Below are 27,157 nucleotides of genomic sequence, written 5' to 3' on the forward strand. Positions count from 1 at the left end.
TTGTACAAAGCCTAACATTACTTCCTAGAATAACCATCTCAGGTTATGGGGTCACATGGTCACTCTAGGAGGTCCTGCCAGGATGTAAGCCTGTGTACAAAGAGCCCCCAGTCTTCCATTTTGTACATTTAATAAGGCAAGTGTAACACACACACTTGCCTCTAATGGAATTCCTTCAAAGTTCTTCCATTCTCCAAAAATGAGGGAGAAGAAAACACCACTTTTGTGGAAAGGGAAGACTCATTAAAATAGGAGGTGGAGTTTGACACAGCATAGGAATAAACCATCTTTATTAGTGGTAGGAGGAAAGGTAGAGCAGATGGAAAAGTGAACTTCATCTTTCATGAGGTACATTTTTAGAAAGCAACACCTGAGCAGGTAATTTTTCTAGCATATTCAGAACTCATGTAAAATGCATCATGTGCTTCAAGTGCACATATTTCCCCTGGCCCCCCTGGATAGTAGTTCTGGCTTTTTGTTTCTTATCAGACACATTGATTTCTATGAATGCATGAAAAACTGAGAGGTAAATAATATCCTTTTATTTCTAACCAGGCATTAAAGTGAGTTTCAGAACTAAGGAACTTGATGGTCTAATTCTTTTCTCCGTGTCACCTGGGAATCAAGAGGAATATATTGTACTTCAGTTGCAGAGGGGACGTCCTTACTTTCTCTTTGATCCTCAGGTATAGTAAATTTGCCAGTCTCAAAAGCATTTTATACCTTTTAATGATATGATTTTTCTTCTTTTTCTGCTTATTAATTAATAGGTTAATGGGCTCATTTAAATTGAATGTAGTGAAGTTTGTTAGAGGACAGAAGTTTAAAACCTATTGTTTCTCTTGCACTGAATTACTAATAAGTTACGAAGTCAAATTGAGTTAAATTTCTGCATTAAAATTGTTTGGACCCCATGAAAAACTGACACTAAGATTGTATAACTCAAGATCTTTGTGGATGCAGACAGAACTTCAGTAATATAATCTCAAGCTCTGCAAAGCTGACAACACTCCTTTTAAAACTAGATTATCTAATGAAATAAAAAACTGTTTATTATGTAAAAATAACACAAATGTCAGCATTGCCAGTATTATTTTTTTTAAATGTATGTATTAAAAAGTGTACATACTAATTCAAATATAAGTTTGGCAGAAGAAAAATAAACCTATGATTAGACAGCCTAAGAAGAAACTTTGAAAAGAAATGAGAATAATGTGGATTTTGAATATATTACATATATTAAGGGCTTTCGTGTGACTGTATCACCAGTGTGAAGTACAGCATGTCTTTTTTTGCTGCCAGTGTGTGGCAAGAATGCTGGAAGCATTCCTGAATATATTGCTCTGTGAGCTGCACTTGTCAAAGTGTAGGGACCAGACCAGACCAGTTAAATGCAGATCAGATTTAGGCTTGTTGTCCCCCATACGCAAAAAATGGACAAAAAGGACAAGTCATGTGGCATCGTAAAAACTGACAAATACACTGTGACGTGAAGTTTCATACCAACATAGGAACTGCTTTGCTAGTCCATCATCTAGTCCCTATTTGCTAGTCCCTATTTCCAACAATAGGGTGGCTAGCAAGTTAATTACTAAGCCAATTTAGCAATATTACAGTGGTTTTATTATTATTGGAAGCTAAGACCTGCCCCTTGCGTATGATATAGTCCTTATATCAGTCTTGCATGGAGGCTACAGGTTACAGTCCAGGACTGATGAGGCCCTGGGCATGGTGTATTCTGGTGCACCAGAGTGTATTTTTTTAAAGAGGCACAGGGCAAGCATCAACATTGGACTTCACCAGGGAATAGCTAAAGCCCTGGCAGCTGCTTAAGGACACCAGATGCTGACTCCGGTCCTGACTTTAGTAGATACACAATGGGCTTGATGACCAACTATGAAAAGCTGCCAAGGTCTTCCCCAGTGCAGTTTCTATCACCACTGTCCTGCTCACCATCCTAATGGGTCTGATGAACATACATCACAAGATTGCTGGTGTGGGCAGAAAAGCCACTAGGAAGAGTAGGGTGGAAATAAAAGATGTAGAGAGCCAGGCAGAATTTGGGGGACTGGAAGTAGGAAGAAAGGCTGAGGAATTCCCATGTAGGAGCTAGCTGGGGCAGAGTGGAAGCAACTTTGCATCCAGGCAAGTGGTGTGGCTGCTGGAGACTGAAGTCAGGCTTGTTAGCCTGGGGAAGAGGTTTAAGCCAACATATCTCCAGCCTTGCATTCTCCCTGGAAGGCCCCAAGCAAGCGAAGCAATGGCAAGCCTCAGGAACCCACTAGAAGGGCTGGTCAGGCAGTTTGAAGGTACATCTCTTACCAAGAGGTCTGGATACATAGGGAGCTTATAACCTGGAAGGATGAGGAGACCCTTTCCAGGAGGGCACCAAGAGGGAAATATATTAGACAGGGCTAATATATGAGACCAACAAAGGTCCGTATAGTTAAAGCCATGGTTTCCCCAGTAGTAATGTATGGAAGTGAGAGCTGGACCATAAAGAAGGCTGATCGCTGAAGAATTGATGCTTTTGAATTATGGTGCTGGAGGAGACTCTTGAGAGTCCCATAGACTGCAAGAAGATCAAACGTATTCATTCTTAAGGAAATCGGCCCTGAGTGCTCACTGGAAGGACAGATCGTAAAGCTGAGGCTCCAATACTTTGGCCACCTCATGAGAAGAGAAGACTCCCTGGAAAAGACCCTGATGTTGGGAAAGATGGAGGGCACAAGGAGAAGGGGACGACAGAGGATGAGATGGTTGGACAGTGTTCTCAAAGCTACCAGCATGAGTTTGACCAAACTGCGGGAGGCAGTGGAAGACAGGAGTGCCTGGCGTGCTCTGGTCCATGGGGTCATGAAGAGTCGGACACAACTAAATGACTAAACAACAACAATATATGAGAAGAATGCTAGTCCTTATCCACCTTCCCTGCCTCCCTGAGTTAGTTACTTGGGTTTACGTAGACCAGGGGTGGGTGGGTGCAGGAAGGTGACATTTGTGCCTGAATGGATCAATTGTCAACCTGGACATCTAGATCCTGCTATCTGAGACCCAAATTGAGACAAAGCAGAACTTGAAGCAGTTGAGAAGGCACTCTGTGATGTCTTTGGAATTAGAAGAAATATTCTCACCCGAAGAACCTTAGAAAGAGTTGTTGCTGTTTTGTAGCGTTAGGGGTAGTGGAGCCGTACATGCCCCGAGATCCCCTGGACTTTCTGTTGTGCTGTGTGAACACTTAGGTTATATAAATCGAGCTGTTCAACTGCATCTTGCCTTCAGTTCTTTCATTGGACTCAGAACATCATATGGAGGTGGAGCCTTCTGACATGGACACCCCATAACAAGAAAATGAAACGGAAGCGAAACCTGTCCTTGGTGGCCTGTTATGTATGTTGGTCTACCTTATCTAGCCCCCTCTTTCCACAAATACATTTATTGATAATTCATCTTATTGGTCATTAGGAGTTTTCATCCCCCACTAGTGAAAAGTTAGAGTTTTGGTGAGGAGACCATAGAAGGATCTAGATAAGAATAACTTCTTTTTTTAAAGTGCAGTTCCCTTTCCACCTGCACATAACTGGCATGAGAATGCAAGGGTTTTCTCCTGGAGAGACCTGCTTCTTTATAAGGGCTATTCTTGTCCAAATCTTGCTTAACTCAGAATATTTAAATGTGATTACTATAACTGAAATTCTTTTACTCCAAAGCAATTCCTATTAGAGCTGACAGCACTGTTACAAAGTAAATGGGTTGTGGACTGTAGTCATTCAGCTTTTAACATGTTACAGAAGCGTTCAGAGGAATGTGTCTTATATCTGCAGAGTGATTTTCTCCAACTTTTGACTCTGGTTGGCATGTTCCCTTACGAAGCTTAAAATGTTGAAATTGTGTTGCTACAAATGTGATTTCTGATGAATAAAATAAAATGCTCCAGATTGTTGCCAAAACATATAAAGAATCACTTTTGTAGACACCTCGTCTTTGGCATGCAGCATCGTTTGTAACAATTTTAACGCTAACTAAGTACACTTTGATGAGACAGCATTTAATAAAATGCTCATTAATTTCATCATTAGCAAGGGTATGCTAAGAAGTAAGCCAGTTTCTTATGTCACGCCCAATTAGCATCCCATGCTAGTAATCCCATTAGTATTGTTGAATTCACTAATGGAAAAACTAATGGGCATGCTACCAGGGCACATTAATTGGGCATGACACCAGTTCTGGTTTTAATTATTAAACTACGATAATGAAATGTGTGTTTGTAAAATATTAAAATGTTGAAATAGGGTGGAAGACAATAAAAAATAGTGTATGAAACGGAAAGCTTGTTGGCCTGTAAAATGCATTCTCGTGGGACAGAGAACTTCTCTGTGTACCAATATATCAGACTGATGAAAAGCAGTAACTCTGATGAATACTTACTCTTTTTGAAAATAAGCACACATACCTTTTGAAAATGCTTAGGATTTTATCTCTAGTAATCAGTGTACTTGAGAAAAGAAGAGCTAGGAGGAAACAGGTCATTTAACTACTAAGTAAGAGCTTTTATGTAGGCAACATATTTTGTTAAAAAATTATATTGTCATTGATGTATCATTTATCTTGTATTTTAAACTAATATTTGGGCATCTTTGTCCAAGACACTCCTACTGTAGTGGCAGACATAAACAAATCTTAGACGCAGGTCTGATTGACATAGCTGTGTTATTGTTGATGGCTACTGAAAATATGCTTGATAATACATCATGCACTGAATCTGCTATTACTGTTTATGTGCCATTTTAACTTTGACTACTGTGAAACATGTTGAGATGCTTGATACTGCCTTTCCACAAAGCTGTACATAATATGAATCTTAATTTGGATATATCCCCAGATAATATATTTTATTACAGTCTCCTTCATAAAGAACAAACACTAATTAAACAAGAAGTTCCCTATAACACACATTCATTCTAGAATGAATGCATGAGCACTGTCATTGCGTTTTCCTGTTGTTTTTAGTATTGTGCTTACATCTGTTTTGCTTCCTACAAATCTAAAATTTATAGAGTTCATTTACCAGGCCATTAGTCATTCAGATCACTAAAATCATGACTCTTGTGTAATAGGTTACAATTATATATGTGTTTGGATACATTTATTTTAATACAAATGGAGAAAATTATGATTATACAGAAGTTTAGTTTTAAATGCACTTCTTACATACAAATGATACCAGAAAGCTGTCTCCTACAAATTCTATCACATGCCTGTCTTGGGGTGTGCGATTGCTCTTTTAAGGATTGGGCTAATTATTCCAAGACAGCCATCATTTATCCAAATACAGATTCTACATCCACTTTTGACAATATACTCTTCCTGAAGCTGCTAGGCATGGTGCTGCAAAGAGCTTTCCATAAATAATCTGCAGTGTTTGAAAAAGGATGCAATTAGTGTCAAAAAAAAAAAGCTATTGATTTTTCTGTCTTTGGACGCAGAGCTAGGACCCACTAACACCTTCCCCTTCCCCTTTTACATTCCCCTACTCTGAGCTGCAAAAGGAACTTTGGATGAAATAAAGTGAAGTTGAAATGTTGATCTTATTTCTCCTGCAGCTCTAGGGAAAAGTAGGGATACCGTGGTAATCTGACAGTTCGATTTCCAACACAGATATTGTTTCACTGGTACGAGCAATTACCTGGACCTTCCTTATGTTCAATTCTGTCTAGTTTACTTTTTACCAGGGGGAGAAAAATAATCAGCAGGTGGATGTGCAAACTCTTGCGCAAACTCACCAGAGAGAGAAACAAACCGGAGGCTGAATGCACATCAGAACACATGTTGGAATGAGCATCTAAGTGCACATCTTGCCAGCAAAGCATGTCAGTAGGATGCACATTCCACTATACATACAAATTGCATTCCCACCTACATCTAGTAAACATACATGTTTTGTCATTTCCACTATAACGTGCATCCGTTTGAATAATTTATTTTTCAGGAGTGAACTGGCGTATAAACAGAACTCTGGATGTATCAAAGTTATTTTCAGAAAAACAAAGATATCACAATACCTTGGAAATAAGGTGGAAATATTTTATACAGACCTTAAAAGAACTTAAAATCTGCTCCTGGGCATTGGAGAATAGTATGGGAATAAGTGTTGGGGGCTGCAGATGGAAAGGGAGTTATAGTGAATCACATCCTCTTATGTGAATGGAGCAGAAGCTTGGTGCTCAAGCCTTAGTGTCCAAACATGGTTCTGGGAAAGTTAAGTGAAAATGGCTCAGACCAGGATTCAAAGAACCATGAAATTAGTTCCATGAGTTCAAGGGAACTTTTCTTAACCAGTAGTAAAAGTGAAAAGTTCCATCATGTAAGAAGAAAGCTCCCTACGTATGTCCAAGCAGATCTTTAAATTCTAGTATTGATGGGTGTTACCTAACTATGTCATACTCAGAATAGATGCACTGAAATCAGTGGACATAAATTGGTTGTGACTAACAAGTCCATTGATTTCACTGGGTCTACTCAAAGTATGATTTAGTCAGATGGCACTCATTATGGTTTCATCTTCTGGTTTAGGCTGCAAACCAAACCCTCTCCAGGAAGTAGAGGAACTTGATGGAGCACCAGGATCCTCCACTGGTTGGGGTGGAAATTGAGAGGAGGTTAGACAGACTGCGGCACCAGCCTGGCATTGGCTTAGCAACTGAGCCTGAATTGGGCCTGGTGTTGCTGCATGATGGCAGTCAGGCAGCCTTGGGATCCAGTGGATGAAAGGGTACCTCATTCCTCCACATCTCATCCTCACCCAATATCAGAACTTTTTGTGGGCTGCTGTTGGTGGGGATCCTGGCAGTGACATGTTTGCCTACCCACGTGTTCGGCAGGCATAACAAGGAGCTCTGCATTGGTGGAGTCTGGCAGAACTAGGTGCAGAGTCACTTCTGCCCAATTCCCAGCAGGAGTTTCGATTGTAGTGCCTCTCTGTAAAGCAAGCATCCAAAAAAGAAGATGAAATCACAGCCAACAATAGTGCCCATGCTAGTCTTGACATACAAATTTGAAACAAATGTAAGAAATGCTTCTTTGTTGAGCTTCATAGATATTAGAGTTTTATTATATGTCACCATACCCATTAGTAGAGCTATAATAATACAAGTACAGTGGTACCTCAGTTCTCAAATGTAATCCGTTCTGGAAGCTCGTTTGGCTTCCAAAATGTTTGCAAACCAAGGCACAGCTTCCCATTGGTTGCAAGAGCTTCTTGCACTCAGTGGAAGCTGCGTCACAGGTTCAGGTTCCAAAAAAAGTTTGAAAACAGAAGCATTTACTTCCGGGTTTTTGGCGTTCGAGAACTGAAACGTATGACAACGGAGGTGTTCAGGAACCAAGGTACCACTGTACTTTCTCTCATTTTTGACTAGGCTTTCCAATTAAAAGGTCTTAAGGTGACTTACATTTCATTTATAAAACATTTTTTAAAAAATTAAAAAAGACTTGGAACCTAAAACTGTTGACAATGTGGTTGCAGCAACAGACGATGATTAAAACTGGAAATGGAAGGTGTAAATAATTTGTTGTCAAAGATTTGAGAAATGAGAGCATTTTTAATCTGGTGCATAAAGGATAACAGTTTTGGAATCGGGTGAATATGTCTTGCTATAGAATGTAGAGAAGGGAGTTATCATAAGTAAATTAAACACAGGCCATTTAGTGCTTTAAAAAGGTCAAAACCCAACAACTCTTTAACTGTTCCCTGAAGCCAATAGGAAGCCAGAATAGATTCTGGAGCCCTGGTTTATGTAGTCCTGGGGACTCACTCCTGTTAGATTGCTATGTAACATTTCACATCATCTAAGGCTTCTGAGTAATAACCCATAAAGTAAAATGCTGTATTTAATATTACAAAAGGTACTTTTGAATTGCTACCTCTCTTGTGGTGTGCGAAGGATTTTTTTAACATGTTCCAGTATATAAACACTGGGTTTGTGTATATATGTTGGTTTATTTATTTAGTAGATTTATATCCCACTTTTTTACTAGGGTCCTCAAAGTGGCTAATAATATTTATAAAATGCAATAGATATGTCAAGAAACGCAGGCACACAAATGTTCTAGTTTTAGGGTGGGATTCATCTAATGAGTCCCATCAACAGGAGCCCTATACAGAGACTTCTGCTTGTGCAATGGGGTTTCTGCCCTCCTACCATTGTGCAAGCAAACACATGCAGACACACACACACACACACACACACACACAAAAAAAAAAACTGGCTCAGGGAGGGGCCAGGAGAACAGCACGAGGTAGAGGAATGGAGGATAGTTCCATCTAGGAAGCTAACATGCTTCTGCTGGTGGAATGATCAGAAGAGGTACAATGTTTAATTCCTCCCTGAGTATATTAGACAAGATATTTGGTTCTGTTTTGTTTTTGTATGTAAGTGTGTGGTTTGCGTTATATTTCAAAGGGAACTAAAAATACATGAGTAATGGTATCTAGGTTTCTATCTGAGCTTGGAAGTCTTTGGATTCATGTGCAGTTGCCCCATGTGGTGAGTATTTCTGCAGCAGCTGCCTGTTTGGTGTATTTCTTCCATTGTCTAGTCCTGGACAGGAAGGACTATAAACAGGTAATAATTAAGTGGCATATGAATGTTTCAAATAAGTAAAAATAGCCCTGCTGGTTCAGAGCAAAGGCCCATCTAGTTCAGCATCTGGTTCTCATGGTGGCCAACCAGATATCATACTCACAGAGTTGGAAGGGACCATGAGGATCATCTAGTCCAACCCCCTGCAATGCAGGAATATGCAGCTGTCCCTTATGGAGATCAAACCTGCAACCTTGGCATTATCAGCAGCATGCTCTAACCGACTGAGCTATCCATTTGTTGCCTAATATCCACAGGAAGCCGGGAAGCAGGACATGAGTACAATAACATTCTCCCCACTTGTGTTTGCCAGCAATTGGCATTAAGAGGCATACTGCCTCTAGTAGTAGAGGTGGAACATAGCCACCATAGCTGGTAGCAATCTGTAGCCCTAGAAGACAGCTGCACATGTCCGAGCCCTGACACTCGTCCTCACCACTCAGATTCCTGGTACAAGGATAAACCCAGTAATAGCCAGACTGTGGGAGGATGGCCACTATGAATGATAGGACTTACTTTCTACCCTGGTTGCTGCTGGTTAATTTTTGTTTGGAACCATTTTCAGTCAGCTCAGTGAGAACTGACCCTTGCATTGCACTAACATTATTGGATGAAGATGTAATGAGGTTGTGTGTAATGATAATTTACCGCTGAATTGTGTGCAAAGTTGAAAAGTTTAATTGTGAATGGTTCTACCATTTCAGCATGGGGGAGGGAATCCTTTAAATACTGTAGGATATTCTAATTTCACTTTGAAACAAAGTTGCCTCTGTATCTCAAGGCTGATATAATAATGACTTGCAGACCTATCTCGGCACATTTTTATTAATTGTTTAAATATCTTTTAAAAGGGATCTGCTGTTGCACTAACTCCTGATAATGATGGTGGAAGACAATATAATGATAACAGTTGGCACCATATAATTGCTGCAAGGAATCAGGCTATGGGAACGATCACTGTGGATGGGCAGTTCACAGGTAATTCTCTCAACTCAGAGCATTATTATTAATTTTCTCAAGTGATTGTCACATTATTATTTTTTCTAAAGGTTTCTTCATATTTTTCTTTCATTTTCACTTTTCTTTGTTTAATATCTGGACACTTTATCACTGGAAGGGTGCAGTAATAAAATACAAGATGATGCTTCTGAAAATTACACACAGGTTTATCTTTAACTTGGTAATTTTCAGTTTAGACCTCTGGGCCTCTCTCAGCCCTTTCCAAATGAACAACTTGGTACTTTTGTGTTGGTAATTTACTCTAACAGGGGGGTGGCCAAATGTTTCAGGCTTGTGGCCAAACTTGCAAACTAGAGAAACTTGTGGGCGCCCCTCCAACACACACCATAAGCAATATCACACCAGAGCCTGTTCTACTGGTTGTAATAGAATAGTTTTTTTCATGCTTAATTTCAGCAAATAGAGGGATGTGGGAGGGAACCATGAAGGCCACAGGGAATCTTGCAGGGATATGCATGCCCATGGACACTATCCTGGTGACTCCAGAAGATAGCCATTGATTCATTGGGCTTAATAAAATAAATTAAACCCAGTGTTCTAGAGCTCAGATGTCTAAACTTCTCTGACCAGGTTACTCAGGTACCGATCATCAGGGAAATGATAGCCCGGATTATCTGTTTGGATGTGTTTTGCACCTTCCTTCTCCTTGTAGTTCAGTGTGGCATGACAGCTAAGCCAAAGTTTAGCTTAATATCTCATCTGAAGCTGGGATCATGGTCCAGCTCTCTCCTCCTTAATCACATCCTGTAACCAAGATCAAACTTTGGCTTCAGATCTTAGTTAAGGAGGAAAGAGTTTCACCACAATCTCATGTTCAGATGACATGTTTAGTCAAATCTTGGCTTAGCTGCTGCGTTGTGTTGAGCTAAAAGGAGCAGGGAGGAGCAAAGTGCCTGCAGCCTCCTCTTTACAAGCAGTGAAAGATACAGGTGTTACAATAATTACAGCTTAACCAGGAAACATATAAAAAGGATTGCTTCTGTTACCAAAAAGAAAATAAAGTAGGTGCCAGTGAGAGATTTCCATAGCCCTTTTCCCACTCAGCTTCTTCCTTGCTTTAGAAGCCAGGGGCGTATGGAGGACTGCATCCAGATGCTGATATTATTGTACAGGCAGGATAGTGTGGAGACAGGCATATCCTGATCTTAAGGCATGTTGGGCTTTGACTGATATGAATAAAAACTGTGCTTTTCCTTTCTATGTCCTTTCCCTCACCCCATGATGATGTTAGGATACAAATGGCAGAATTACAGGATGTAGTGTAGCTCTGATTCATTCCTCCTGCCCTGGATCTCCCACCTACTCCTGGTTCTCTTTGGTCATGGCATCGATACAAGCGGGCTTGCTGGTGAAACATGTAGATACTCCCTGTTGTTCTGACACGCCATTTTCTGATACCAAGTTGCCTAATTTCATCGTGTTAACTATTATGGCTGTATATCTATAAATGAGATAAATTACATTGTCAGGCATAAGAGATAGGGCCTTTTCAGTTTTGTCCCCACTGTTGTGGATCTGAATTACGTATACAGTGGTGCCCCGCAAGACGAACGCCTCGCAAGACGGAAAACCCGCTAGACGAAAGGGTTTTCCGTTTTGGAGGCGCTTCGCAAAACGAATTTCCCTATGGGCTTGCTTCGCAAGACAACAGCCCATAGGGAAATCTCAGGGACAGCGGGGAAGCGCAGCGCGTCTTCCCCACTGTCCTCGGACCTCCTCCGAAGCCTGGCGGCGGGGCGGGGACACCTCCTCCCACCGCCGCCGGGCTTCGGAAGGCTCCTCCGAAGCCGGGCGGGGGGGAGGGAACACCTCCCCCCGCCGCCCGGCTTCGAAACGGTGCTCCGAAGCCGGGCGGGGGGAGGGAACACCTGCCGCCGCCGCCCGGCTTCGGAACGGTGCTCCGAAGCCGGGCGGGGGGGAGGGAAGACCTGCCCCCGCCGCCCGGCTTCGGAACGGTGCTCCGAAGCCGGGCGGGGGGGAGGGAAGACCTGCCCCCGCCGCCCGGCTTCGGAACGGTGCTCCGAAGCCGGGCGGGGGGGAGGGAAGACCTCCCGCCGCCGCCCGGCTTCGGAACGGTGCTCCGAAGCCGGGCGGGGGGGAGGGAACACCTCCCCCCGCCGCCCGGCTTCGGAACGGTGCTCCGAAGCCGGGCGGGGGGGAGGGAACACCTTCCCCCGCCGCCCGGCTTCGGAACGGTGCTCCGAAGCCGGGCGGGGGGAGGGAACACCTGCCGCCGCCGCCCGGCTTCGGAACGGTGCTCCGAAGCCGGGCGGGGGGGAGGGAACACCTGCCGCCGCCGCCCGGCTTCGGAACGGTGCTCCGAAGCTGGGCGGGGGGGAGGGAAGACCTGCCCCCGCCGCCCGGCTTCGGAACGGTGCTCCAAAGCCGGGCGGGGGGGAGGGAAGACCTCCCGCCGCCGCCCGGCTTCGGAACGGTGCTCCGAAGCCGGGCGGGGGGGAGGGAACACCTCCCCCCGCCGCCCGGCTTCGGAACGGTGCTCCGAAGCCGGGCAGGGGGAGGGAAGACCTGCCCCCGCCGCCCGGCTTTGGAACGGTGCTCCGAAGCCGGGCGGGGGGGAGGGAAGACCTCCCGCCGCCGCCCGGCTTCGGAACGGTGCTCCGAAGCCGGGCGGGGGGGAGGGAACACCTTCTGAAGGCGGGCGGGGGGCGAAAGTCTTTGCTCCCCCCTGCCTGCCTGTCCCGGAGGGCTTTTGAAGGCAGGGGGGGAGCAAAGACTTTCGCCCCCCGCCCCTTCAGAAGAGGTCCAGGACCTCTTCTGAAGGCTGGCGGGGGGCAAAAGTCTTTGTCCCCCCTGCCTGCCTTCCCAGGGGCTTTTAAATCGCCCCGGACAGCGGAGAAGTCCTCCGCTGTCCCGGGGCGATTTTAAAATGCCGCCCGCCAGCATTTTAAGATCGCCCGGACAGCGGAGAAGTCCTCCGCTGTCCCGGGGTTTTTTAAAATGCTGGGGGTGGGAAGAAAAGCCCTTGCCCCCCCCCCCAGCCTTCAGAAGAGGTCCGGGGACAGACTGTCCCCGACCTGGTCTGAAGGCGGTTTCCCTAGGAACGCATTAATTGATTTTCAATGCATTCCTATGGGAAACCGTGCATCGCAAGACGAAAAACTCGCAAGACGAAGAGACTTGCGGAACGAATTAATTTCGTCTTGCGAGGCACCACTGTATATGGTTTCTAAAGTGCAGGCCTTCAAATGTGCTTTGACAACTCATCTATTTAAATCTGCTTTTCTTCAACCGTGTTTGCTGCTGATTCTTGAGACTCAAAAGTTCCTTGCAGTACTGGTTTTTTATGGTCTTTGATGCTTCAAATGCATCTTTGTGTAGTTCATCTAATCTCAGCACACCACGTTGTTAGGACTTTGTCTTGAAATGTGGCCAATAAATACTTTAAATAAATAAAGGTTGTTCTCTACTTTTTCCACGGTGGTGAATTTTGACCTGATATTCTCTAGTTCTCACTAGAATAAAATTTCTTTGGCTGTTTTTAGGTTCCTCATCAGCTGTCAGTGGTAGTACCATTATTGGAGAAAACACAGGAGTTTTTGTTGGAGGACTTCCACAGGGTTTTACAATCCTAAGAAAAGATACAGGTAAGAAGGTGTTACATGGCTTGCATGGCAATACATTCACTTCCCAGCCTACCCTTGAGTATTCGTTCGAAGTCCTTGTCCTACTGCAGTACCAAGTATGAAGCCCCAGAGCCATTCCAAGTGAGATGAGTTGGAGAACTGATTGGACCACTTTTGATGTTATACATTAATTGTTTTTATTTCTTATTTCCAACAAATTTATTATATTTTGTGCATTTCAGCTTCTTAACATATTTTTTTGTCAGGCGCCTCTAAAATAGTTACAAGAGGATTTGTGGGGTGTCTCCGAGACATGTCCTTGAAAAAGGTGCATCACCCACATGAAATTTGGGAGCCTTTAGAATGGAAGGAAGCAGTGGAGCAAAGAAATGTTTATCACAGCTGGGAAGGGTGTCCAGCCATTCTTGCAAATGGAGCACATTTTCTTGGGAAAGGTATAACCCCATATGAAAATTGTTTGAAATACTGCCTGTGCTTTTTTGTTCTTGTTGTTCTGAATTTTGTGAGGTGAAAAAAATAGAAAATATTTTGTTTGATCTTAATTAGAATTTGGTGTTTTTCAAATTTAAAATACATTTATATTTTTAAACGATCAAATAGAAGCAGCACAATATAGCAAAATTTGGAGAAAACCTAGCCAGCTTTATCCCTTAAAATGGTTCTTCTGAAGAGCAATGGCTTGCAGATCTTCTGAAAAGTCAGTAGGGCTGAGCTTCTAATAGCAGGTCCCATAACATCAGAATCAAAACTGAAAGGGCCTCATTTTACTTCTTAATTACTTTTAAGTCTACTGAATATGTTATGCGCAAAGACATGGAAGCTGCTGTAATTGCACTTTCCCCCAGACCTGTCATAGTATATGAAGGGTGGATGGGACTGATGGGACATGGCCCCACCCTAGAGATGCTGGTGTGGGACCATGTGATCAGTCTCACTCACCCGTCAGACATCATGGAGTCCATACTATTGGGTTATATTCATCTTGATCACAAAACCAGACCCATGCAAGGGCATTGCGTTTCACCAGACAAGATGGCCCTTGGTCATCTCTGGCATATCACATTTGATATCCTACACAGGGCTTTGTTCTCCAACCATTGCTGCTTGCATTTTCTAGTTATTTTAATGTTATTGTTAGTGAAATTGAGTTTAATGAGAAAGTCATCACAGGCCAATGACCTGTTTAAGATACAGTGGCTTTGATGCACACACACACAGTGTTGTACAAAGGCAAATCTGCCTGTCTGAAATTTCTCTCTCATTTCAGTATGTAGTTCCAAATGCAGTTGAAATGAAGGGGGAAGCCTACATGAGTGTGGCTAACTTACTGCTAAGTTATGACTTCAGTATTCATTTCATTCATCTCAAAAACAAGCCCTCTATTTATTGGGCTAATATTATACACAATTCCTTGAACTGAATTTGACTGAATTTCATTCTCACTTATATAATTATAGAAACTGCAGTATAACATTCCTTGCATGGTTTTCTTTTCTTCTCTTCTCTTTCTTAAGGTTTCCTAGAACTTCACTCAAATGTTTTACATGCTGGTCCAGACATGGAGATCTCCTTTCTTTTTAAAACGGATCAGCTGAATGGATTACTTCTGTTCATTTACAACAAAGAAGGGCCAGATTACATTGCTGTAGGTGTTGTTATTTTTGTTTTCAAATAGGTTATTTAAGAATTTTTAGGTATAGATGCTGGATCTCCTTTGTGTGGCAGGATAAACTGCATGATATGAAGGAATTTACATGAGAGAATATATCAATTGCTACTTGATTTCATTCTTCCCATCTGTCAATTGAAGTAACTCATTACCTTTGTCCTAATCTGGAGGACAGTGGACTAATCATAGCAGTAGCTATATGAATAGGAGTGTGCATCCATAAAGACTGTTCATTAGGTCCTCAATTTTGTTTCTTAGGTATAGTGATATTCCCATAACCTCTGTGACCTAATCTACTTTCCTGTATAGTTTTATAGCTAGAAAGAATAGTACCTTATTGATTTTTGGCTTGTGCCATTTCACTAATGTATTTCATTGCCAGGCCATCTGGTTTCTTTACCTTTATACAATCATGGGATCACAGATTATTGGAAGCTGAAGTTGTTTGAAAAGGCCATCCATTAATAGGCCATCCATTAGTATTTAACATTTCTTGACCACTAATATCATGCTTAGTGTTATAAAGAACTCAGAAGTAACATGGTCCCTGCCCAGAGGGTTGCAGTACAAGTCCTAAGCACATTGGCCCTGCAAAGGACATGTGGTGCTTTTTGCTGCACTCAAACAACTGCTAGTATAAATGAACACCCTATGGCTTATCATTCCATAGGCTGGATAGCACCCGGCTTTTGTCTGGGACACCCTTTCCCATCTTTTCCCCTAACAGGTGCACCACAAAGTAGGTAAGTGCTGAGAGTATCCATCAGTTTTAGTGCATGCACAGTACATGAACACCATGGGTGATAGTCAGCTATATTCTTATACTAGTGCATTAGTGCTAGAGCAACAGGATTTCTTACTCCCCAGATCTGTTCTGGAAGTTTGAGGGAACCCCCATAACAGATTTAGGTGGTGCGGAGAAAAAGAAGAGGGGAGGAACATTCCATTGCACAAAGAGTAAGTCTTGTGATGACAGAAAGTTCTCCGTAGTGCTATGTTGAACACAACCCCAAATGGATATCCTAAGTAATGATGAGCAGATCCCTCTCACTCAAAAGCTTTATTGTTTTCTGTGAGTTCATTCTGCCTCAAAGTCCACTTTTCCAGAATTTATGACTAACTACAGCTCCCTTCAGGGATTGTTGAAAACAATCAAATAATTTGAAAAGCCCAACAACACCTGAATGCAAAGTGAAACATTTGCAAGCAAATTTCAGTCAGCGGTATTGGCTTTCCAAATTTATTTCAGTGTTATTCAGCAGGGATATCAACCTGGTTTTTCCACAAATCAAGGCCACTCCATCACATAGTTCACCTGTCTTTTAGTAACTCCCCAACTCTCTTCCAAAGGCATTAAGATACTTAAACCAGTTACTTGACTGTAAAATAAAAAAGCAACATAGCTTATAGAAAAAAGCCCCTCCCCCCTTTTTTTACTGCAAGGAATTAGTTTAGATTTCCCTGTTTGCATACATGTCAGGCCATCATTGCTACTGGCCATAGATAGTTAAATAGCCTAAAGCCATGAACAACTAAATGTTTTTTCTTTGCATTTTTTCCCTGACATTGGTGAACACCTTCCATTTCTGTGTTTCTGAGCTGCACTTTTACAATTAGCTCCTTATCACTACTGCATTAGTGTAGTAGTGGAGGCAGAAAGTATCTATGCATATTTGAGCTGACAAATAATATTACTGTACTGTGTGCCCTACGTTTTCCTGAACTAGAAAAATTTCAGGGGCAGTACTCCATATGTTTCATTTGGCTTTAAATATACAAACCAAAACATTTATGTAGGCAGAGAGTCACATTAACAAGCCATACTGTCCCACACAAGATCCCAGGGAAAAGAGGTCTCCCACACTCTCAAGATACTTTTAACCATTCTTGGCATTCTTTCTCTTCCAAAATGGGAAACTTTTTTTTCCCCACACACACAGGTGCATCTTACACCTGTCCCCTCCATTTAGTCGCAGGTAGGAAAGAGATAGGCTACATTATTTTGTCCAAATTCTTATGAAACAGCAACAACAGCTGCAGCAGCAGCAGCAGCAACAACAACAACAGTATCTATACCCCACACATCTGACTGGGTTGCCCCAGCCACTCTGGGCAGCTTCCAACAAAGTAAGTCTTGAGACACAATAAAACATCACACATTAAAAATTTATTCAGGGCTGCCTTTATATGTCTTCTAAAAGTCAGATAGTTCTTTATTTCCTTGACATCTGATGGGAGGGCATTCCACAGGGTGGGCACCACTGCTGAGAAGGCCCTTTTGCCTGGTTCCTTGTAACCTCACTTCTTGCAATGAGGGAACTGCCAGAATTCCCTCGGAGCTGGATCTTAATGTCTTGGCTGAACGTTGGGGGTGGAGATGCTCCTCCAAGTTCTCTCCCTCACCAAATCCACTGATGAACCATCAACTGGCCATTCTGAACAGCTAGCCAGTAATCTACTCCTTACAAACGATTTGTAGCTACTGTCAGAATACTTGCAATCTGTAGCACTTAAAGTATTTGGCCTACAGTGGGCGACATGGCAACCTTTCAGAAACAAGCTTCCTTCGTAAAATGCACCCCAAGGACACCCTTCTTTTGCAGAGTGCCTTCTTTTTAAACTTTCTATCTCACAGACCCTTTGCAGTGTAGACGCTGATGGCTGTAACTGGCGAGATATGCGGGATAACAGCACACAGTACATTTTCTCTTCAGGAGGTCGCCTCACAGTGCCATTTGTTGTGAATTATTATATTATTTTATTATGTGCAGCCAGTTTCTTCCCTTAACGGATCATAACAGATGGGATTATATGGTCTTTCATGAGAACTAGCACTAAAGTCTCATTGGAAAGGAGTGTGTGACAGCTCAATGACTGCTTTTGTGTAGCTCCTGTCTTTGAATTCAGAAGATGAAAGGACAAGGAGGGGGTGGAAACCAGGGACAGGACTGAGCTGGCAACTGGAAACACATGTTTGATCAGCTGGGGTCATTTTTTTTAAAACTAAATATATATTCTATCTGCCTATCTGGTAATATTGATACATGATACAAGATGATGATATTTATTAAACAAGTGTATCTTTAAGAAAAGAAAATGCACATCTTAAGTTGCCCTCTTTATTTCACATAATAAGATTTTGGCATGGATGCTGAAATGTCTGTTTTTCCTGTGGCCTTATTAATCCTTTTCTTTCACAAAGAACCTTATTTAAATGTCATTTTTCCCCTGAGCTGGACAATTTAGAATCTCAAAATATACTTACCGCTGCATCCCAAACAAGAGGCAGTGTTGACTATTGAAATCATGCAGGCAATTTAACTAGAAAATGAACATTTTGGTGATGCGTGCTTATATTAGATAAACTGACTCATAAATATACCCTCAAATATACCCCATTATTTTTTTAAAAGAAACCATTTCTTCAGACATTTCCAAAAAAATGCAATATTATTTTTGGACCAGCATGAATCATGTATATTTAAAATTCAGTACACTAAATTTAAAGTTAGCAGTTAGATTAAGCAGATCTGGGATTTCTTTCTCAATGGACTTGTCATAATACAGTTGGCAAATACCGTATTTTTTGCACCATAACACTCACTTTTTTCCTCCTAGAAAGTAAGGGGAAATGTCTGTGCGTGTTATGGAGCGAATGCCTGCGGGTGGCGGGGGGGATCTGCTGCAGTCGTGAGCAGAGGATCCATGGTTCCCCTTCCTTCCCTCCTCCGTGATTACAAAGCATGGATCCACACGGATCCTCAGGATTTTTGCATTGGGCTACTCCAACTCACTGTCAGATCACATGTCTGTGGCCACAGCATGAACCACAAAAAATCATATATCCACTATTTCGTTTAGAATATTTTTTTTCTTGTTTTCCTCCTCTAAAAACTACGTGCGTGTTATGGTCTGGTGCGTGTTATAGAGCGAAAAATACGGTACATATTTTCCCATTTTGTACAATGATTAGAAGATGCAGTCATACTTTAGGTCAGTCTTTTTTTCTCCCATCAGTTATGCAAATCTCAGTAATGAAGTCATAAGCTAGTTACACACAGATTAGAAATAAAGATCATGATCAGCTCAATTTAATACTTTTTAAGTTCTGTTGATTTCAATGAAAGGAGAATAGCATGTGCTTAATGCTTCTATCAAAATAATTGGGATTTTAAAGTGCTTAACTCTGACTAGAGCAGTTCTACATTCTAAAAATACTTGTTGGCATTTGTCTGTCTCTAGAGACAATGGAGTGCTCCTCTGTGGGTGAAGCCAAATCACTGTGTTAGCAGCACCGAAGTGACCTCCCCTGGGTGCAAGCCAGGGCAATGTGTATGGAAGTCCTGGGCTGCCCAGATGGCAAGACTCCCCCAGCCTTGCTGATGTGGTCCAAAGGAAAGGAAAGCATTATGTTTGTCACTAGCTTGGCTGGAGGAGATGCTGGAAAGAGGCATATAAGGTGCCATCCAGCCATCTTAGGGACTCCACTACAGATATGTGTACGGTTTACTTCTTAGCCTTTTCTTTTCCTGAAGAGACCCTGCAATACTAGTGGACACTCAAGTATGCATTTTGCTATATCCCTCGAACAACATACATTTTTCAGATGGTGCTTTTCTTGTGTTCATTTTCCTGCACAATTAAGGCTATGATCCTACAGATACTTACCTGAACCCAGTGGGACTTACTTCTGAGTAAACACACATTAGGTTGCGCTGCATGTTTGTCCCAATTTCCTTACCTTGAGACTGAAAAATAGTGAGATATAGGTTATCCAGGTTTGTAATTATCCAGCTGATGCAATCTGTCTAAGGAAGTGTTATGTGATTTAAAAGCTTGCAGTTTGTTTTTAAACATGAGCAGAGCTCTGTCAAATCCCTACTGGACTCACGCTAGCAGAGTAGAAAGTGAGGAGGGGCTTCATGGTCTCTTTTCATTTTTTAAAGGTTTTTTTTCCTTTTGGGGAAAAATAATTTCTGCTGGTTCCATTGGAGCATTAGTGGTGTTTGCAACAAGGAGACATTCATGGACAGAGCTCCTAATCTGTCAAATCACATCTCATGGACCATATGATTGCACCCTAATTGTGCTGATAAAAATTATTTATTTTGTGTTTCTTCTTGTGGGACCAGCACTGTCACTGAAATGTTAATGAATATTATTTAGCTGCTATTTACATTTGTTCCATTGCTTAAATGCATTTTTGTCTTTCTTGCTGTCATCAATTCTTTCTTTTCTGTTTCAACTTTGAACTACAGGCAGAACTAAAAAGCGGAGTCTTGTCTTTTCTGCTAAGCAATGGCATTGTTTTGACACATGTGAATCTCTGGTTAGGCTTGTCCTATTGCGATGGAAAATGGAATAAAGTTATTCTGAAGAAAGGAGGGTTTGTAGTTTCAGCAAGTGTAAATGAATTGAAAGAACATGTGGTGGAACCTGGTTTAGATCAGCTGTTTGTGAACTCTCCAGTCTACATTGGAGGAATCCCAGATGAGGTCCAGAATGCCTTTAAAAAGCTGGGATTAGAACAAGGTATGTTCCTACAAGGGAAGGAAACATGTCTGCAAGTGGAAAGCATATATTGTGGCAGCATGCTGAGCAGTTATACAGTTTGGTCAAATAGACGGAATGCAGAAAGAGCAGGTGGAGAACATGCTCAAGGGCCTCCCCAAAGCTGGAGCCAGCTTCCAAAGAATGGAAGCAATCCCCACCATTTGTGAAATACATCTTTTGTACAGGGGAATTCCAACTTACATGAGGGGTTCTGTTCCTGGCTGCCACATGTGTCAGCAGGATGCATACAAGTCCATTCTGTTCTGTACTGCCCCGCCCTGTTCTGCCCCTACCCCATCCCCTTTCAGCACTGAAAATGGTGCACGTGTTAGCGGTCACATGGGTGCTGATTGCGCACAATTAAATTTTAAAGAATTTCTCCCTTGCCTTCTCCTTTAACAAGAAACAATAGTTGCTCTTAACAAGGCTGCCGTGATATCAAAGATACACAGTGATATGTTAGATTAATTTTGAACATTAACCCATGGGTACATCTTGCTATAGATGACTGAGGTCCTTGTACACCACAGTTGGTATTTCTTGTACACTGAGCGATGGGCAGCTGTAGCAAAGCTTAGAGTCAGATTCTAGCAGCACTCTCTGTTCATCCCAGCCAGACCCCTAAGTGAGGATACACATTTTGGGGGCTTTTTGTTCGGGGCTTCTAGAGATCCTAGACCCAGGGGTTCTCTAGTTAACTTTCAGAAGCCTAGGGCTATACCAGGACTTTGCATTTCCTATCCTATTTGCCAAGTTAACAAATTAGATTTCTAGCAATTCATATTTGGCCTTTGCTGCAGAAGCTCCTGATAAGTTCCAAAGCAGGCCACCAGGAGGTAGGAAGTACCTACCTACAGTGCTATACTGCCAATAGCTGTGTTCGGCTGAAGGTGTGAGGGTATACAGTATGTAAGGGGCACACGTGGAAGGGAGACTTCTAAGCATGCCTAGCCAAATGCACTAAGGAGCCTCCTTGCAGACCTTCCAGCTCAACTTGGGAACATCATGGATGGAGAAGACGTAGACACTGGAGGGAAAGGCAGGGTTTCTGCCTTGAAGCCACAGAGTATATGCCCTCAGGCATTTGGCAGAAGAAAGGAGTGCTTCTATGCAGGGGTGGACATGGCAAATCTGAATGGTGGGTGTGTCACCTGATTGATTCATGTGTGCCTTTCAGATTTGCAGTGTGCCTATTCTTCTTTACTTAAATGCCTAAATAAACATTATGGATGTTTTTAGCACAATTTGGATTGCTTTTGTTGTAGACAAGCTGTTTTTGGGGAGAGGGTAGTTTTTCAGAAGATGAACAGCTACAGTTTTCTTAAGATGTGCCTTGCCCACTCTGCAACTGGAAATGTAGAGGTGGGAAAGGGTCTGTGCTTCACCCCCATCACCATTTTCTGACTGCAAATTGTCTCATCCTGAAGTAACTTTGCTCTAATAAAAGCATTTATTAGTTAGTTACCCACATTGGCTCTGTGTGTAATTTCAGGTTGGAGTTAGGTAAATGAAAGCAAACAAATAAATAAATACCTACCCACCTACTATTACCCAATTAGAGCAAGGCATTCCAAGTACCGTACTTTTCAATTTTTTATATTATGACTACAATAATTAGACTGTAAAGCACGTGTGAATATTCATGTTGTGAAAATAGCCATTTCACACTGCTTCTGTTATTAAGATAACAGCATTTAACTACAAATAGCATAAAAGTTATATATTATAGGAAGAATCTGTGATAGGTTTCCTCCCAAATCAATATTTTGCACCTGTTGATGTGAATGTATGCTGACAAGTGGCAAAATTAAGGTTTTTCCATGTCGGCTGAAATGTTGGATAATCAGTGTACATTTCAGTGCGGTAGAAATTCAGGAATGATAGCTCTGTATCAGCTTAAATATTTTTTTAATCATTTCTCAAACATAATTTGAAGTTTAACGTTTACATCTAGCTCTCCTTATCACTGAAATGTAGCACTGCAAGAAGCAAAACATGATTCTTAATTAACAACTGAAGCCCTTTATGTGATACTAATCCCTTACTATTTGCTAGGTTTTGGTGGCTGCATGAAGGATGTTAAATTTACACGAGGTGCTGTCGTTAACTTGGCATCTGTGTCCAGCAGTGCTGTCAGAGTCAATCTGGACGGATGCCTATCAACTGACAGTGCTGTTAACTGCAGGGGGAATGACTCCATCCTAGTGTACCGAGGAAAAGAAAGGAGTGTTTATGAGAGTGGTCTACAGCCATTTACAGGTACCACACGGGCCTCTTCCTTATATGAAAAGCTGTGTGGCTTTAGTTCAATTTCATTTTAGTTCATTTTCTATTGCTCTATTCTCACATTTACCTTTACCTTTTATTCTCACATTTATACACCCCCCCCCCTCTCTTGCAAGAATATTTGTACCGGACAATTGCTTCTAATGAAGGAGGAACTGTATCTAGTGCCTGGGATCGTGGTCGCACAAGAGAATCGGGTAATTAACATTTCTGCATTTTGTTCTTGTATCCAGTCTGGCTTGGTAGCAATGGCAATGTTTAGTGTGGAAAAAGAGAGGACACACCAAAACTACACACTGAAATCAAAGACGCTTTTGGCCCAGTTCTTACTGTTGTTATTTGGAACTTGAAATACCATGGTTACCATTCAGTGTAGGATTAAATATGCTATGACAATTGTTTTTAGTGGGCTTCAGCACATATAAAACAGAATTATATTCTGGTCCATATATTTCATATATTTCTTGATTTTCGTATCTTTTAAAGAAACATCTTAAGCTATGTGTTGACTTGCCAGATGATAATTTTGTTTTTGTGGGCACTTGTCCATTTTTTTTTCGGAGCAGAGACTTTTTGGGAGGGGGGGTATGCATACAGATATACATTAATCCCTATAGATAAAACATCAATTTTAGTGGTGTAGCCCAATTTCATAGGTTCAAGGCCACACATGATCCATACAAATGTTAGAAATTTGATAAATACATATGTCCAGCAAGTACATTTATTGATAGAGCTGAGTAAAAAGATAAGCATTGGGGTGGAAAGTCAGGCTCCCCCGAATTGTTGGAAAATTTCAGCACCACCCTGAGAATATTTGGTGGTACTGAATATATCACAACAAATAGGGTGAAAACTTGTGGACACCTTAGTGCCATGGTTCCCATTGTGGGGCACATGCCCCACATGGGGGCAATTTGATTTTTAAGGGGGCAATTCGAGAATGAGTTATTAATAGTTAAGGGCCTTTTAGGCTTCCTCCACATGAATAGGAGTTCACTTTTTAAATAATAAGAATTATATGTCACGGGGGTGATCAGGATTTTAGAGATGCTTAGATGGGGCATGGCCCAAAAAAGGTTGGGAACCACTGCCATAGTGGATTCAGCTTTATTATTGCTGGAACTTCTTTTAATCTTGATTTATAAGAGTGATTATTCACTGCCATCTCATTGCAAAAATTCAGGGTGGTGTACAATAAAAAGTTCAAACATCATAAAATTATTAAATCATAAAACATGGAACAAATGTACAATCTTGAATCAAATTAATTCTCTTCAAAACAGTTGTTGATAATGTTTTAAGCAGGCAATGAAATATAATTGTGAGTGCCACTCTGATTTCAGTGTCAGGGTAGGGGGAATGTGTTCCAAAGTACTGGTGTCACTAGGCTAAAAGCCTTAGTTTGCATAATATGTATGATAACTTATGAGACCATCAGGCAACCATTCTGTAGATGACCCAGTATAAGGGACGAGGGGTATAAGGTACAAGGTGGCCCTTCAGGTAATCTGATCCTAAGCTATTGTTGAAAGAGGCAATGGGCTTGGCTTCTAGTCCTTCCAGTCCTCCTCTGTGAGCCCTTCCTTGACCCACCATATGAACTAACAAGATTTTTTTCATTCGGTATTAACTGATACAAAATGTTTCAGAAGAGAAATTTTCTCCCTTTCCTGTTGGGAAGGGGCCATTCCCTTTCACCCTGCCCTTGCAGTGCAGGCTTAAGCCAGGCTTTGAGAAGGAGCCACAAGGTTCTGGCGGGGTCCTAGAGGCCTCCTAACTCCTTCCCAAACCCCAATAAGTGCATGCTCAGCATTCAGAAGGAGGCAGAAGAACTCTAGGACTTTGTCAGAGTCCTCATACATCTTCCTGAAGCTGGGCAAGCACTTACTGGACTTTGAGAAGGCACCCTCCTCGAATGCACACCCAGTGCGACCACACCACCCTAAATCTGCCTCTGCCTCACCCCCACCCTGCTTGAATTTGGTGGTGAAAGTGATAATAGGTGGAGAATTTTGGGAAGACATTTTTTGCTCCAACCTTGTGGCTTCAAGCTGAAAATATAAAGATGATTTACTTTTTGGGACAGCCATTTTGCAGTGTCTTTGAACCAAAACTTTCCTTTTATTGCATGAACTGTTGCACTACAGTCAGTTTTGTTTGGACTGAATTGATTTCTTCAATTATTGTCATAAAATGCTGAAACAACTCTGGTATATGACCTCCACAATCACCAGTCTCTTTGCAAATTAGTAGTATAATGTTCCTGTGTCACAAAAGCTGCTTTCCAATGCTTTTTACCAAAGCAGAGTTTTGACTTGCAAATGTGCTGCTTATACAGCTTAATGCCACCATGTGGTCGACCATCCCAAAGCGAGCAACTGCAGCCATATTTTTGCCCTAATTGTCTGACCAGAGTAACACAGACCATAAATTTATATTTACAATCTGACCACAGCACGGAACAGCTACATGTTCCCAAGGGCTGGAAAATAATTGCACTATTTAATTATTTTTGAGCCAGTTTTGTTGTGTCCCCTATGAGAAGACCATCTGCTATACAGTACCTTACCTTGCCCTGTGATATATTTCAGAACTAATAAAATCAATATATTAATGTAGTATTGTCATCAACCTGAAGATTTGCATGTGGATCATTGCTCCTTTTAGGAGGAAACATAGGCAAACACTTTGAAATTTAGCATACTGATGCCCCTTACACAGACTACCCTCCTACCAGATTATTTTTTAAATGAGTCTTAAGGTATCAGGGCATAAAAGAGGGGCACTTGATGCTGAGAGGATACAGCAGTCCTAATCACCAGGACTCTAGAGTACACATGCATTTATAGCAAAACTATCATCCATCATCCTGCCATAGAGTTCCTTGGGCCTTTCCTTGGCATCCATTGTGCAGTCATCTGTGATGAAGTTGTTTCTGGCCAGATCTTTACTTGATATAGCAATATCTAATAAATAGTTAAAAGTTATTGGAAATAAGTTTTTTTAAAAAAAACAACAACAAGGGTTGCAAGACTTACACGAGCTGTGCTTTGAAAGTTATTTTAATCTTCATTCATAAAGAAACAAAACAAAAAAGCAGCAACCTGTACTTTGTTATTTGAACTGACCCAAAGCAAAGGCATATTCTTGCAAAATCTCAAGCTTTGTTTCCTTCTTAATGATAACTTAAGTCCCTGCAACCCTCCATCTGTAGACATTAATGGACACATATCCATTGATAATACAGAATTAGAATGATTGCATGCAATATCTCTAGGTTTTGTAATTTGGGAACCTGAAAATATGAAACTCCAGTTGTTTAGAAAAAGACATCATTTTAGCAAAATTTTTACTTCTCAGCAATGAAATTTCAAATGCTCGTGTATAATAACAGTCTAATTATCTGTTCTTATTTGGATACATCATTATATTGTTTAAACTTCTACAGTCCACCCTCTTCTGTTGTGAGTGACGTTTCAAACACGTTTGATACATTAAATGTTTTTTGAAAACCTGAACTAGACAAAGAAGAATGTTATGTAGATGGAGTTCTGATGGTTTTGAAATATAGCTAAAAGTGAATGGCTCAAGATGTGCAGTCATATTAAATCAATGCTGGAAAGTTACAACTCTAATAAATTGTATTTATGCTAATGGTGAATCTGATTTACTGCAACTATTAAAAGTGAAGAATGGGGCAACAGTCTTCTTAGGACTGCTGTTTTCTCTGTTCCTCTTTTATCCTTTCACAGTCCCGCAAAACGTGCCAACACCCTCACTAGCTCACAGCATAAATGGTTACAGCGCTGAGGTTACATGGGATGAACTGGTTGGGGTCAAAGGTGTAATTGAGAAGTACATTCTAAAGGCGTCCAGCAAAGATGATCCCAGCATACCTACTGTCAGAACGGAGATTTCTAATGCTAGTGCATTCACAGGTACGTGCCAATAAATATGTGTGTAAAGCAGTATTTTTAATCTGTTGGTGGCGGTGAGATGAGCAACTGTGCTCAGACACTGCAAAATAATTTGGTGTTTTCATGAGTATGAGAGAAAGAGAACAAGTCTCTGGGTAGAATGAAGCAAAGCCAGAGAGAGGACAACGTGAAGGCAAATACACAGAGAGGAACAACCCATATCTTTATTGCCCAGACAGGGGAGGAAGTCTGATCTGGAAGCCTTTATATGGGTCACTGAGTAAAAGATGGCCTGCTTTGGCTTATTGGCTCATGTTGCTTGGGCAATATTCCATGAATTTCCTTCTGTTTTCAAGCCAGTGCCCCTTAGGAATAACAGGATTGGGAATTGCTTTGGTGTTGGAGAATGTCTTCTCTTTTGTCTGGAGTATCCTTTTCAGCTTTCATGTTTGAGAAGCAGAA

The 27,157-nt window shown here is 41.6% G+C and overlaps 1 protein-coding gene across 5 annotated transcripts in view; it reads left to right on the forward strand.

Annotated features, from left to right (window-relative positions):
- The window catches only part of USH2A (usherin), a 440,966-nt gene that overhangs the window by 143,534 nt on the left and 270,275 nt on the right, over nt 1–27,157 (forward strand). For all 5 annotated transcript variants that reach the window (XM_081000469.1, XM_081000470.1, XM_081000471.1 and 2 more), the window contains exons 22-30: nt 556–686; nt 9,494–9,620; nt 13,166–13,267; nt 13,513–13,701; nt 14,782–14,912; nt 20,195–20,468; nt 22,545–22,748; nt 22,892–22,972; nt 26,531–26,716. In XM_081000469.1, the coding sequence (XP_080856595.1) occupies nt 556–686; nt 9,494–9,620; nt 13,166–13,267; nt 13,513–13,701; nt 14,782–14,912; nt 20,195–20,468; nt 22,545–22,748; nt 22,892–22,972; nt 26,531–26,716 (1,425 nt within the window). The remainder of the gene's footprint in view (nt 1–555; nt 687–9,493; nt 9,621–13,165; nt 13,268–13,512; nt 13,702–14,781; nt 14,913–20,194; nt 20,469–22,544; nt 22,749–22,891; nt 22,973–26,530; nt 26,717–27,157) is intronic.

Source organism: Podarcis pityusensis (assembly GCF_964106645.2).
Source record: "Podarcis pityusensis genome assembly, chromosome: 3".
Classification (NCBI taxonomy): Eukaryota; Metazoa; Chordata; class Lepidosauria; order Squamata; family Lacertidae; genus Podarcis; species Podarcis pityusensis.